Here is a 15,821-nt window from a genome sequence, read left to right on the forward strand (position 1 = left end):
ATCTATATTCCATCCTGATGCATGCTGGGAGATTAAAGGATGGGTCAGATCAATGGGATAAAGAGGTTTGTTTTTACCTCCAGAGACCCCCAGCATCTGGGTAAAAGACGGGGGTCTCTGGTCTTACTGTTAGCTAACCTTCTGCAGGTTGATTAGCATGAGGAGCAGCAACACATGTAATACACAGTATCATATATTGTCTTATCCTATATGCATTACTGTATATGGTATTAAAACACAAAAGTTGAAGATGCAATACTTTGATATTTAAAAATAAGTATGTTTATTTTTTTTATGTTTTTTTAAATGTATTTTATTGGAATTGTTTGTTGTTTTTGTTCCCATTCATTTTTGAAGTTTTTTATGTATTTGCTTCCTCATGTGAAGCTCTCTCTCTCTCTCTCTCTCTCTCTCTCTCTCTCTCTCTCTCTCTCTCTCTCTCTCCTCTACAGGGATCTCTCTCCTCTCTCTCTCTCTCCTCTCTCTCTCTCATCTCCTCTCTCTCTCCATCCCTCCCTCTCTCTAATCATCTCGTCTCTCTCTCTCTCTCCTGCTCCTCTCGTCTCCGCCCCCCTCTCTCTCTCTGTCTCCCCTCTCTCTCTCTCCTCAGTCTCGCTGCTGCTGCTCAGACAGCAACAAGCACCGCCTGCCTCTCTCTGTCTACCTGTCTGTCTCTCTCTCTCGCTCTCTCTCTCTCTGTCTACCTGCAGCCCCCACCCCCTCCATCCCTCCCTGTCTCGGCCCCCCCCCTCTCTCGGTGCGGACATGCTCCTCCGGAGATGAGGCTCCGAAATGTCTCCTTCCTGACGGTCTTGTTGTTCGGGCTGTGCGGGCTGGTCTCCCTGTCCTGGTACACCGCCTTCAGCAGCTCCAGAGGTAAGCACCGCCCCGGCGTGCTGCCCCGGTGGGTGTGTGTCTGTGTGTGTGTGTCTGTGTGTGTCCCCGCTTTGTGTCTCTGGATGTTGCATTAAGAAGATGTGAGGCTGCAGGATGTGTGGAGGTGAATAGGAGCGCTTGATTTATGATGCACCACATGCCAGATATAAGGGGAGAGGGTCTCTACATGGAGGAGGTGATGGAGGATTTGTTGCAGATAAAAACACACAAGATGCATGAGAAGCTCCAGCAGAGAGGAAGGGTCTACATGGAGGAGCGCTTGATTTGTGATGCATTACATACAAGCTAAAAGAAGGGGTCTTAGACAGAGGGTTGGTTTGGTTTTGTTTAATTTAAAATGTTGCTGAAAACACAAAACCATACAGTGTGTGTGTGTGAAGCTCAAACTCCAGAGGTGATGAAGGGAGCGCTTGATTTGTGAAGCATCACAGCTAAGAGGAGAGGGCCAGGAGATGAAGAAGAAGAGAGGAGGGGTTAGTTTGATTTCATTTCAGCTACACAAATGCTCCTGTGCACCTGGAGGGGAAAACACAAGATGCATGTGGAGCTCCAGCAGGGAGGTGATTAAAGGTGCTCTTGATTTGTGATGCATTGCATACCTGGTTAAAGAAGGGGTTGGTTTGATTTTGTTTTATTTAAAATGTTGCTGAAATCACAATAAAGCACAAGTGTGTGTCTGAAGCTCAAACTCCAGAGGTGACGAACAGGAGCGCTTGATTTGTGATGCACCATGCCAGCTATAAGAGGAGAGGGTCTACATGGAGGAGAGAGAAGAGGGGTTTGATTATTTTGAAGATGCTGCTGGGGATGTGAGATAGGGGCGCTTGATTTGTGGTGCATCACATGCCAGCTATAAGAGGAGAGGGTCTACATGGAGGAGGTGATGGAGAGGATTTTGTTTCAGAGAAAACACTTCAGTGCATGAAGAGGGGAGATCCAGCAGTGAGGTAGTAAAAGGAGCACTTGATTTGTGATGCTGCTGAGAGGAAAGGGGCCTAGCTGGAGAAGGTGTGAGGAGGGGTTAGTTTGAGCTACATAAATGCTACTCTGCACCTGAAAGAGAAGCTTGCTTTTGTGCAGAGAAAAACACAAAGTGCATGTGAAGCTCCAGCATTCAGTTAATCAAAGGAGCGCTTGATTTGTGATGCATTACCTACAAGCTGAAAGAAGGGGTCCAGACAGAGGGGTGGGTGACTGGGTGTGATTTAGTTTGATGTAAAGTGTTTCTGTAAAAACAAAAACCACAAGATGCTAAAGTGCATGTGAAGCTCCAGCAGTGAGGAAGTGCAGGGAGCGCTTGTTTTGTGTTGGTCTAACATGCCAGGTGATGGGAGAGATGGAGAAAGGGCAGAGAGGTGGGGTTAGCTGGATGCTCTTGTTCTGTAGGAAGGTGTAGTTCTGGGTCATGATGTAAGCAAGGGAGCGCTTGGTTTGTGATGCAAGTTGTACGAGAAAGAGATAGCAATTGTGTAAGTTAGGGGGGGGGGTTGTTTTGCATTAACCTCAGATTGATTATTGCAGGGTCACAACTAAGGGAGCGCTTGTTTTGTGGTGCCTTAGTGCCTAACGGTCTTGTAGATTGGATGGAGGTTTGTTGTCTCTTGATTTATAAAAAGATAAAAAGATGTGGAAGAAAGTTTTGAAAGTCAGGAGTGACAGCTCTGAGGTGAAGGGAGCGCTTGGTTTGTGATGCATGACATGCCAGAGGAGAGGGGTTGGTGGTGATCGATGGAAGCAGACAGGGGGAGTTAGTTGTTGCAGCTTCTTTGTGCAGGGGTGGAGTTAAAGCATCCTTAGCTGCTACAGAGAGGAGCGCTTGATTTATAATTCTGAGAGATAAAAGGAAACGTTTACATTTTCGTGTGGAGCTTAACACACAGGTGGATTCTGCACCAGGAGGAGAGGGGCGCTTGATTTACAATCCTGGCAGCGAGGCCTTTGTGTGTTTCTGTTTATGATGAAACAAGTTGTGTGTGTTTACACTCAGGAGCAGGTGTATGGGAGCGCTTGATTTAGGACTCCTTACTCGCCTGAGGTGGAGATAGTGGGTTGGGGAGAGCACATTTATCTTGCTGCTGCACGAAGCCAAAGAAAGAAAGAAAGAAAGAAGGAAAGAAGGAGCGCTTGGTTTGTGATCCATCACAGCAGGGGAGCTGTGCAGCTGTTGGGAAGCAGATGCTGTCTGGCTTCAGTCTGTGTGTGTGGGGTGGAGACTAACTTCTCAGGAACAAGAGAGGGGGGGGTGCTCGGTTCGTGACGCCAGTCGATGAGACAGGTGGAGTTTAGGGGGAAATGTTTTGTGGTTTGCAAAAAAGTTCAGCTGAGAGATGCAAAAGATCTGGAGGCTCAGCAGCTTTGTGAAGGGAGCGCTTGTTTTAAACACAGAGTGTCATTGATAACATTCATCCTACAATCTCTATGCAAACTTTACTCCTGTTAAAACGTAACTATATGAATCCTGAACTCCAGGGAGCTCAAACTGAACCTTTCTTTTCAACATGTTCCACATTCTCTACATTTCATCATCCTTTCTGCTTCCATCCTCATTTTGGAATTCAAACAAATCAAACTTCTCTAGACGGATGGAAACACTGCAAATGATAGTTACTGCAATCATTGTCTGTATTTCTTTTGACTCCTTTGTTTACAAATAGTGACATCACTATGTAACGTGAGATCTGCCCGCTGCATGGACTCAGTTGATCTCATGCAGGAAGTGTTTCCTCTGATAATCCTCCGCAGATTATTTTATGATTTAGATCAGAAGATCGTTCCACTCCGTGTATTCTGTAAAACACCTGAAACTCATGAAGCCTGATTTCTGCTTTCTGTTACATAATACTTATAATATTCATACTTGTAGTTATATATTGTGTTTTTACAAGTACGTAAAAGACGTTAATAAACCAAACACAACCCATCGCTTCCTGTTTTATTCCATCGCTTCCTTCTTTCTCAGACAAGATTTAAAGGGCCCATGTCATGCTTTTCTGGTTATTACCCGTCCCCTTGTGTGTTAGGAAGCTTCTGCATGTAAACGGTCTGCAGAGTCACAAACCCTCAAAGTACACCCTGTAAAACTCTAACACAGAAAAGACCTGTCTATGCTGCCCCAGAACGCCTCGTTGGACATTTCTATTTTTCCATTGTTTGCTTCCTGGATTCTGTGACGTGTGAACACCCAAATCAACAACAAATGACCGGATTGGCTCAAATGGACCAATCCGCGGAGCACCTCACACACCAGGATCCCTTGGCTAACTAACAGGGAGTCCCCATTGACTTGCATAGAGCTCCCTGAACGCTGGTAATAGACGAGTTGGGATGGTGGAGAAATGCTCTCCGGAGACCCATTCTCACAGCGTTATAAACCTTTTTCTTTCTCAATATCAAGCCACACTTATTGTTTTTACTTCGGCTGTGAGTGTTTGTGTGTGCTCAGGATGAGTTTCGCTTGTTCTCGCTGTATCGCCAACCCGGAAATCTGTCCGCTCCTCGCAGCAACGAGCCTCGCAACGTCCCGACAAATCAGAGCACACTGGGCTCACAGGGAGGGGGGGGCAGGAGCTCCAACAAGCCGTTTAGGACAGAGAGTGAATACACATACTATACAGAGATGCTGTATGAGAAACCAATGTGAGTTTGGAACATTGAACAATGTCAATCTATTTGAGTAGACCTCAACAATGGAAATATGATCAGTAGAAATGGCCATGACATGGGACCTTTACGAAAACTCAGTGACGATTATTTAAAATTTCGTCTTAACGCTCAGAAGTTAATGGAAATGTTGGGATAACATGTTCCAAAAAAGTGTGAAATAATTGTAAATAAATGTTTGAAAAAGTGTGATTGATTGCGATCCCCATTGGGAATCTGGAATAAAGGAGAATATTTTGTAAGAAAGAAGCATGAATGGTTTTTCAGTAAATCTTGACTTTATAGACTTTACATCGCTCAGGACGTTGGGATGGCATGTCCCAACAAGAGGGGGAAATATGTGTAAAACATTTAAGAAAAATGTAAAAGTTTAAGACAACATTGAAAAAAGGTGTCTATAAAGAAAGTCTGACATTTTGTGAACATGTTTTAAAAAAGTCTTGGTCCTTTACCGACCTGGGATGAATAAATCAAACGCACCTTCTGTCTGCAGCTTCACTCACTGAATATCTCCAACTGTATCTTACTGTTGTTTTATTTAGATAACTGTGTGTGTGTGTGTGTGTGTGTGTGTGTGTGTGTGTGTGTGTGTGTGTGTGTGTGTGTGTGTGTGTGTGTGTGTGTGTGTGTGTGTGTGTGTGTGTGTGTGTGTGTGTGTGTGTGTGTGTGTGTGACTGTATCTTACTGTTGTTTTATTTAGATAACTCTGTGTGTGTGTGTGTGTGTGTGACTGTATCTTACTGTTGTTTTATTTAGATAACTGTGTGTGTGTGTGTGTGTGTGTGTGTGTGTGCGCGTGTTTGTGTGCGTGCGTGTGCGTGCGTGTGTGTGTGTGTGTGTGCGTGCGTCTGCGTGTGTTTGTGTGTGTGTGCGTGCGCGTGTGTGTGTGTGTGTGCGTGCGTGTGTGTGTGTGTGTGTACGTGCGTGTGTGCGTGTGCGTGTGTGTGTGCGTGTGTGTGTGTGCGTGTGTGTGTGCGTGTGTGTGTGTGTGTGTGTGTGTGTCACATGTTCAGACTTGTCTGTTTTCTCCAGCTCAGCTTCACATACTTAAAGTTAAATAACCAAGTACCAGAAAACGTGAACTTGATGCTACTTCAAAAATAAACATCTTTAACTCTCACTTTGTATTACCGGCCTATCAGAAGATACTTGTTAAAGAGGTCCTGTTCCCTTTGCTGTAGGGTGTTCTATAGGTTTTAGTGCATGTCAACGGTCAACAGAGGCTAAAACAAACAATGTACACACATTATTTTCTATTGACTTGTTCTATGTTCTGTTCACAATTCTAAAGGTATGTAAATAAACTGTGAAATAATTGTTCATTTAAGGTTTTTTCATAAAAATATATTGTTTGTATAAAACACTTTCTTTAATTGGTTTAACTTTAGGAGTTTGAAGTCCTCTGTAAAAATAAATATATCAATTTTATTTCAGTGTTTTCTGTTTGAGAGATAGCAGAATATTTTCTGCATGTTTTGATGCCAAATCCTTCCGATCATTTCGAAAGTTCAGAGGAATCAGACATGGCTCTGACTCATCTATCTTCCTGGTGACACACACACACACACCTTCTCTCCATCCTTTCCGGACGAAGGCGTGTTTTCCTGCAGAGCGGAGATTGATTCACACTTTGATGGCAGTTAACCTGTGTGTGTGTGTGTGTGTGTGTGTGTGTGTGTGTGTGTGTGTGTGTGTGTGTGTGTGTGTGTGTGTGTGTGTGTGTGTGTGTGTGTGTGTGTGTGTGTGTGTGTGTGTGTGTGTGTGTGTGTGTGTGTGTGTGTGTGTGTGTGTGTGTGTGTGTGTGTTGGGGGGAGTGTGTGTGTGTGGCACTCAGGGTAAATTAGTCCAGTGAGTGAAGCTGCAGACAGAAGACAGAAGGTGTGTTTGATTTATTCATCCCTCTGAGACTGCAGCAGTGATGTCATGTTGACAGTGGAGAGGTCTGAAGTCAAGAACTGGTTAAATCCGAGCGCTCTGATTGGCTGAGAAGCTTTTTGTGCAAATATTTAACATTTGCATTTTGTGACTGTTTGAGAAATGTTGGACATTGTCGGAAAAAAAACACAAATATGTCAAAATTGTTTCAAAGATTTTCAAAAACTACAACATTTTCACATTTTGTAGTTTTTGGGGGTGTTGCTTTGAAGGTAAAAAAAGACTTTTGGTACAGCTCTTATTAGTTTGTAAATGTAGGACTTCCTTTTCCCATATCGTCACCAGAGCTTCCTCTGTACAGTGGACACACACACACATACACACACACACACACACACACACACGCACACACACACACACACACACACGCACACGCACACACACACACACACATATTTTACTACATGCAGATGGTTCATTGTGGTGACACATCAGCCTCTTTCAGCTGCAAGTGAACATGCTCGGCCTTGTCCTGCTGTCACACACACACACACACACACACACACACACACACACACACACACACACACACACACACACACACACACACACACACACACACACACACACACACACACACACATACATCCTCCTTTGCATTGTTTAACTGTCATAACCTTGGTTCCAAATCCCTCTGCAGCGCTTTGATTCCGTTGCACAGTGTGTGTGTGTGTGTGTGTGTGTGTGTGTGTGTGTGTGTGTGTGTGTGTGTGTGTGTGTGTGTGTGTGTGTGTGTGTGTGTGTGTGTGTGTGTGTGTGTGTGTGTGTGTGTGTGTGTCACATGTTCAGACTTGTCTGTTTTCTCCAGCTCAGCTTCACGTACTTAAAGAAAAATAAAGGTATTACCAGCAAACGTGAACTTGATACTAACATTTTATTAAACGACGTTCAGATGGAAAGTGTGTGTGTGTGTGTGTGTGTGTGTGTGTGTGTGTGTGTGTGTGTGTGTGTGTGTGTGTGTGTGTGTGTGTGTGTGTGTGTGGTGTGTGTGTGTGTGTGTGTGTGTGTGTGTGTGGTGTGTGTGTGTGTGTGTGTGTGTGTGTGTGTGTGTGTGTGTGCGTGAGATATTTGCTTGTACATGTAAATATACACATCAACAGGAACTGCTAATATATAGTTCAGCATACTTTCAAGGTAAATGTAAATAAACAAAGGCGAAAAAACCAACAGCAGCGCAATTCCTGGTGGATTATTTTCTTTGTTCATACTTTAGTAAATATAATGTCATGAAAAAGTGAAAAATGTACATCCCAATTTCTCCAGTCCAAGGTGATGTCTTTAAATGTCTTGTTTTTTCTCAAAGATATTCACTTTGATGTGATCTAAAAGAGAGAAAAGCACCAAATATCCATATTTAGGAGGCTGAAAACCGCATTTAAGTGCAGGAGTAAAATACCATTCTTGCTGTGTAGGCTACTGCTACTGACTGTAGTAATATAATTGGATCATTATTGGTCAGGAAACCAACGAAGAAGAAGGGAGAGTATTGATCTCTGCCTTCAGTGCTCTGCCCTTACCTTCGTTGTAGCCCAGTACACACCTTTATAAAAACAATAATACCCAATTATACACCCATACTGACACATTGAAGGATGTCACAACATCCCATAGAGATGATGCTAAAATGTGACATACTTGTTTATTCTGCAGTATCAAAGTTACCATAGTGAACAGTATTACCTTGTTGGGATGGAGTAAACTCACAATTGGTCGCCTTTAGAAGACACACCATATTTTTCTAGTAACGTAGCCTTTTTAACAACAAATCTGTGTTGAAAATCGACCAGAGGGCTAGCTAACTAGAGCTATATGCCACTAGGTTTTACCTGTTAGATATTAACGTTAGCTGCTAGCCGTTAACCTAATCTGTTAGCTGCTAACTGTTAACATTAGCTGCTAGCTGTTAACATTAGCTTCTGACTGTTAACATTAGCTTCTGACTGTTTGCTGTAAACTCTAGCTGCTAACTGTTAACATTAGCTGCTAGCTGTTAACATTAGCTGCTAGCTGTTAACATTAGCTGCTAACTGTTAACATTAGCTGCTAGCTGTTAACATTGGCTGCTAATTGTTAACATTAGCTTCTGACTGTTAACATTAGATGCTAGCTGTTAACATTAGCTACTAGCTGTCAACATTAGCTGCTAGTTGTTAACATTAGCTGCTAGCTGTTAACATTAGCTGCTAGTTGTTAACATTAGCTGCTAGCTGTTAACATTAGCTGCTAGTTGTTAACATTAGCAATGAGTATGGCAAACTACAGTTATATTTTAAAGTGGAGGGCTGCTGTGCACACAAAGATGTGCAAAGAACAGCCAGAGAGTTGAGCATGAACATGGCTCAGAGTATTACAAAAGACAAAAGAGAACAAAATGTTGTTCACACGATGTGCATTAATGTAATGCCCCATGTTTAATGAGCCGAATGGGCAAGGTAGAAGCGAAACAGGTTGGTCTTCAGTTTCTGATGGAAGATATACGTAGACTCTCCGCTGTCCTGACATCAGTGGGAAGCTCCTTCCACTTTAACTCCTTCATCCTTCAGTGCTTCCTCAATTTTCCTCATCTCCTCTTCAAATTATTCTTCCTCCTTTCGCTCCTCTTTCCTCCCTTTTCCCTTCAGTCTCTCCTCTGGAAACGTGAGAGGATCTTTGACAGTTTGGTCAATACAAGGGAAACTGTGTGTGTGTGTGTGTGTGTGTGTGTGTGTGTGTGTGTGTGTGTGTGTGTGTGTGTGTGTGTGTGTGTGTGTGTGTGTGTGTGTGTGTGTGTGTGTGTGTGTGTGTGTGTGTGTGTGTGTGTGTGTGTGTGTGTGTGTGTGTGTGTGTGTGTGTGTGTGTGTGTGTGTGTAATGTGAGCTCCAGATTAACTGTGTGATCGTTGCAGAAGCTTCTGTTTGAGGTGTCAGTCACACTGGTAATGACTGTAGCCGTGTGTGTGTGTGTGTGTGTGTGTGTGTGTGTGTGTGTGTGTGTGTGTGTGTGTGTTTCAGACTTTAATTCCCTCAGCTGTCAGCTTTGCTCAGCCTGCTGTAAAACGTGAGGCCATGAATATAGAATAAAATAATTGTTAATAAGACTGAAGAAAAAGGAAAACGGATAAAAGACAAAACATGCGTTCAGGCTTTGTTCAATACAAATTTGTTTTGGGCGAAGGTAAATTATAGAGTTATCATCATGTGTTCAACGTAGTCTTGTACAACATATTTTTGGGTGAAAAACTTGAATAAATACTAGTTAGCTAGGCAACAATAGCTGTTAGCTGTTAGCGTAGAAGATAAAAAATAATGATGTTTTCAAAGTAGTCTTGTAAAATGAATGTTCTGTTGTGAAACTTGAATAAATCCAGTTGTTTCTCGATGCTAGCTGTTAGCTCATTCATGTTCATTTATTTGAGAGGGATAGTGCACATTAATAAACATCAATACAAAAACAAGATGTTCAAATGCAGAAAATAAATGTAGTAACAAAAACAGAAACATTACAAGTTACAATATAAATGTACAAATATATGTTAGCGTTTAATTGTTAGCTGTAAGTTGTTAGTTGCTAACTGTTAGAGGCTAGTTGTTAGCTGTTTGTTCTTAGCTCTTAGCTGTTAGTTGTTAGCTGTTGGCGTCGATAGATGTTGAGCCGTCGATGAGCGTCGTGTCGCCCTACTCAGATTGGTGTGTCCCGCACCGTCGTGTCTTTTCGGCCGTGCCGACACCTTCCTCCGCCGATTCGACATGTTGAATCGGGAGGCAGTCGGCCAAAGAAATCACTCTGATTGGCTGTTCAGCTTAGCGAATCAGTGCATGAGAAGCGAAACGGAAGTGAGGGACCCAAACAAACTATTAAGAAGGCAAATCTGAGATTTCATTTAACTCCAGCTCTCGACACAGGTTGGGGAAAGCCCCGTGAGCTTCTCGCTGTAGAGTGAACATGGAACGCACACGCTATTTGTTGTTTGTTTATATCACGCAGTCTGTTCTTCTTCTCTCGGTTATCACGCAGTCTGTCTTCCGGTTGTTGCCTCTTTTGAATGACGAATACACACTACCGCCGCCTGCTGGTAAGTAGAGATGGCAAATCCGGATCATTTTACGGACTCAGGGTCTTCTGAGTCAGTCATTGAAGAGATCCGGATCATACGAGTCATTTGAGTCATATGAGTCAGCATCACCAAGACCGTAGAAATCCTATTGGTGAAACCGAAAAGTTGTTGCATTTCACGAGCATATTATTATTCCATATATTTTGAATATATATATATATATTTGTATATATATATATATATATAATATCTGCATGTATATTTTCTATTTCGACATGTATATTTTATATTTTATTTTTATTTCTATTCTTGTATATTTTGTAGTTTTGTTTTATTGTAAAATGCCTTTTATGCTGCTGTAACAACAACAATTTCCCAATTTAGGATCAATAAAGTACGATCTATCTATCTATCTATTAAACTGACGTTATAATTAACCTCCGCTACACAGTGTATTTTGCTTTAATAAAAAATGTTGATCACAAAAAAAAGGGTTATTTTGCGATTTGGCAAATCTGAGTCTGCTGTTGACTCGTGCATGAGGACGAGTCTGCTGGATCTCTGGATCTGCTGCTATATACGGCTCCGAGTCCGCACGAGTCTGCTCTGCTGTGTGTTGCACACACAGTGAGTCAGGATTTGCGAATCCGAGTCTGCTGTGGACTCGTGCATGACGACGAGTCTGCTGGGTCTCTGGATCTGCTGCTATATGGTTACGGCTCCGAGTCCGCACGAGTCTGATCCGCTGTGTGTTGCAGCGAGTCAGGATTTGCGAATCTGCGAATCTGCGAATCTGCGAATCTGCGAGTCTGCTGTTGGAGCCGCCGGCTCCTCTGAGTCCCCACGAGTCTGCAGGAAGTTTCACTGATCCGCGTCCCCTCCCCTGAGCCAAACGATCACTTCTGGCAGCTATCCTGTATACTTGCTAAAGGGTAGGCAGATGGACTTGGGGTACGTTGTAATGTGATTTTACATGTTATAAAGAGAGTAGCGAGTGACGCAATTTATAGTTTTAATTTGTACGTCACACCAAGTGTGGGACTCAAGGACTCGGGTTAATGGAGAGGGGAGACTCGTCATGACCAGCTCATTTCTAGGATCCGGGTTAATGATCCGGATGAATCAGGACTCGCCCATCTCTACTGGTAAGTAGAGTTATTGCCACTCACGCATGCGCAGTTCGTACGTGCTACTTGGCCGTCGGCTGAAGTCTTTGCGGTGTGTTCCAGTGCGACACATGGCCAAGACGCAGAGACGTGAGGCGACGTTCCGTCGGGACGTGTTCTTTGGTGTTCTTTGGTGTGTAAGGAGCTTAAGGAGCTTTAGCTGCTAGTTGTTAGCTTTGTGTTCTTAGCAGTTAGCTGTTAGCTGTTAGTTGTTAGCTGTTAGCTGTTAGTTGTTAGCTCCTTGTTAGCTGTTAGCAGCAGTTGGAGCAAGGCTTGGACAAAGCTAAATCATAACATTACCATCATGTGTTTAATGTAGTCTCAAAGTACATTATGTTTTGGGCTTGATAATCATGGACCTTCACTCTGACCTATTGTTGGAGCCATATTAACAATGTAGCATCACACAGATGCTAGGGTTGCAATGCCTATTTATTTATTAACTTTCTGGATTGCTCCTGTTTGTACTAATGTTTTTTAAATGTTTTTAGGTTGCATTTTCTGGAGATTTATCTGTTATCCGTTGTCTGTTTTGAATGTGTCATAATGGATCCCTTGTCTTTTACCTGCAAACCAAATCTACCTTTGGGTACAAATGAATAACCTGCACCTCATATTAGATTTGAGTTATGCTATTATGTATTATTTGTTATTCTGCTGTATGTAATTCTGTATTTATGCAATCATGTATTGATAATGGGCTTCGGCTCTTTGTGAATGAGTAGTGGGCGAGGCGCTGACACGAGGCTTAAAATCAACAAATAAATGTTTGTTTGGGGTTAGATGGTGGAGAATGAGGATTATCTTCAGTAACCGAGTCAGGATTTTTATAAAAATAAAAATGTATAGAACAAGACATACAAAAAAAACAACCTTTAACACAAATTAATAAAATGTGTTAAATGCCACATGTTGATTCACATTCACATCCTCAAACTCTGAGGAGGTAAAAACCCTGTGTGTGTGTGTGTGTGTGTGTGTGTGTGTGTGTGTGTGTGTGTGTGTGTGTGTGTGTGTGTGTGTGTGTGTGTGTGTGTGTGTGTGTGTGTGTGTGTGTGTGTGTGTGTGTGTGTGTGTGTGTGTGTGTGTGTGTGTGTGTGTGTGTGTGTGTGTTTCACACCTTTAATGGAAGTGGAGCCGTCGTTGTCTCCATGGAGACACTCGCTTTCAGACACCTCTATAGGTGCTGGATATAAGGAACTACTTTTATTTTTGAAGGAACAGCAGTGGAAAGTCTCGTCTGCTGTTTAATCATTAATCACATGAAGGTGTTTTCTACTTTTCATTAACCTCCAAACTTCCTCCTGCTGTCTGGCAGGGAGTTCACTCATTTGACTTTCAGATCAGATGTTTGAATGAAGGATTTGTGTTGCTTTTCAAAAGTGTATTATTAATATGTTACAACGGCCTGTGGGCTTATGGGAAATGGTGTTCAGTAACGGCAGCCAAAAACTTAAATATTACATTAACGATATTAGATGGCCTTTTCTTTTCTCTTTCACAAACTTCTTTAGTCATGCTATCTTTATTTATTTGTTTACCTGCCATTAATGTATTGTATTCCTGAGGTCGTTTGTCAGGGTGCAAAAAACCCAGTTAAACCTGTAACTTTAGCTTTAAGAAACTAAAAAGTAAAAAGAAAAGTTTTGATGCAAAGACATTTATTGTTAACGCACTTTCACATTTAAATAAACACGACATCGCTGCTTATTAAGGGCTGAACAATATTGTAAAAATCTGACATATATCTGTGATAAACAGGACTATTGCAATAAAACACACACACACACACACACACACACACACACACACACACACACACACACACACACACACACACACACACACACTTAGTTACAGGTAAAATGTTTGTGTAAGTTTATGTTGATTTCATCTCATTCATTCCTGAAAAGGTCATGGTTTTGTTGTGAATTTATAGTTTTTAATTGTTAATATATCTAAGGGATTCAACGGTACATATATCAGTTATTCCACACAAAATCTGAACGTAAACTTTTGAATTACTTTTCATACATGTACCACTTTAACTTTAGACAAAATCCGAGGTGTCTTCGTCTTAAGGTCCTTACACACCAAACTGACACCAAACTGACACCAAAGAACACGTCCCGACGGAACGTCGCCTCACGTCTCCTGCGTCTTGGCCACGTGTCGCACTGGAACACACCGCAAAGACTTCAGCCGACGGCCAAGAAGCACGTACGAACTGCGCATGCGTGAGTGGCAATAACTCGCCTAACCAGCAGGCGGCGGTAGTGTGTATTCGTCATTCAAAAGAGGCAACCGGAAGACAGACTGCGTGATAACCGAGAGAAGAAGAACAGACTGCGTGATATAAACAAACAACAAATAGCGTGTGCGTTCCATGTTCACTCTACAGCGAGAAGCTCATGGGGCTTTCCCCAACCTGTGTCGAGAGCTGGAGTTAAATCAAATCTCAGATTTGCCTTCTTAATAGTTTGTTTGGGTCCCTCACTTCCGTTTCGCTTCTCAGGCACTGATTCGCTAAGCTGAACAGCCAATCAGAGTGATTTCTTTGGCCGACGCCCTTTAGCCGACAGCCTCCCGATTCAACATGTTGAATCGGTGGCGGAAGGTGTCGGCACACCAATCTGAGTAGGGCGACAGGACGCTCATCGACGGCCAGACATCTATCGACGCCGAAAATCGGCTTGGTGTGTAAGGACCTTTAAATGTTGAGATTTGTTCTTGATCATTCACAAAATGAATATCAGAGAAAAGCCAAATAGTTTTTTTATGAATGTAAATGAATCTCAGAGATAACCAATTTCTTTGCTAACTAAGAAAATGTTTTAGATCTTTCTTTTAAATCTTCAACTTCAATATCTAATTTATTTTGTTGTAAACTTTTAAGATATTTCTCCTTAACTAACAACTTGAATCTAATTGAATAATAATTGAGTGTATCTGCCGGGGAGTAATCTCTCTGTAACATAAATTATATTTTCCCCCGGAGGATGAACCCTTTATATTTTAATGATCTGTTAGATACACTAAGTGCTGTCTCAATAAAGTCTAATGTTTTTATGGTGCAACATCATTAGTTATGGGACATTATATTCAGTTAAATAGAGAAACACCAGATAATAGTCACTTTAAAGCAATGAGATCATGATGTGGACACACACACACACACACACACTCACACACACACACACTCACACACACACACACACACACAGTCTTGTGTCTCTGAGTGTGTGTGTGTGTGTGTGTGTGTGTGTGTGTGTGTGTGTGTGTGTGTGTTTCCTGAAGACGTTGTAAAGGGAGATTAATATTGAATGAGAGCTGTTGGAGGTCGGGTTGCAGCATCATCTGAAGTCTGTTTCCTGCTGCTGAGAAAACAAACAAATATTCACTTCATGTGAGCGAGAGGATTAAAAAAAACACCTTTATTTAATTTATTTTAACTCAGAAACCTGACGTGTTAATTTACCAGGAGCATGATTTATGGAAACACACTTTAAATGTCAATTAACCCATCTTTGCGATATCTTTTCTGTTAATTTACCACTTCTCAATCTCAGATAATAACTCTTTCTTTCTCGGACAGTTATTGAGATTTTCTCATACAACTTTTACATTTTTCTTTTAGATAAACCATCTTCATCTCATTCAAGTTGTATTTATTATATTAATATTTAGTGTCTCTACTGTGACACGTTTCCATGCTTTAATGTTCAAAAAGCTCTTTATTGTGATTGGTCAACTGCTTAGAGATGTCCCGCCCCTTAGCCAATCAGGTACAATGTGTTGGAGCGCTAATAGTGTGCCAATAGGAGCGTGAGTGTTCCGTAGTGATGTCACTATGTTCAGGAAGTAAACAAAGGAGTCCAAGGCGGGGGGGGGGGGGGGGGGGGGGGGGGTGGAGGGACTCAGGCTAAACGTTTCATGACACGATGAACAGCGGCTCGTAATGATGATGATATTAAAACGTTTATCTGCAGCCAACACAAAATGAGAAGCGTGAAAGTGACGTGTAACCATGAACTCACACACACACACACACACACACACACACACACACACACACACACACACACACACACACACACACACAGTGCTGATGAGTGTTTGGTCTGAGGCAG

The 15,821-nt window shown here is 42.2% G+C and overlaps 1 protein-coding gene across 1 annotated transcript in view; it reads left to right on the top strand.

Moving 5' to 3' along the window:
* Nucleotides 1-657: 657 nt before the first annotated feature.
* Nucleotides 658-15,821, top strand: part of mgat4b (alpha-1,3-mannosyl-glycoprotein 4-beta-N-acetylglucosaminyltransferase B) — a gene marked incomplete at its 3' end in the record, with an annotated part of 63,030 nt that continues 47,866 nt past the window's right edge. Inside the window, 1 exon segment of the mRNA XM_034130709.1 lies at nt 658-876. Coding sequence (XP_033986600.1) covers nt 780-876 — 97 coding nt within the window.

This window comes from Trematomus bernacchii, unplaced genomic scaffold, assembly GCF_902827165.1.
Source record: "Trematomus bernacchii unplaced genomic scaffold, fTreBer1.1, whole genome shotgun sequence".
NCBI classification, from domain to species: Eukaryota; Metazoa; Chordata; class Actinopteri; order Perciformes; family Nototheniidae; genus Trematomus; species Trematomus bernacchii.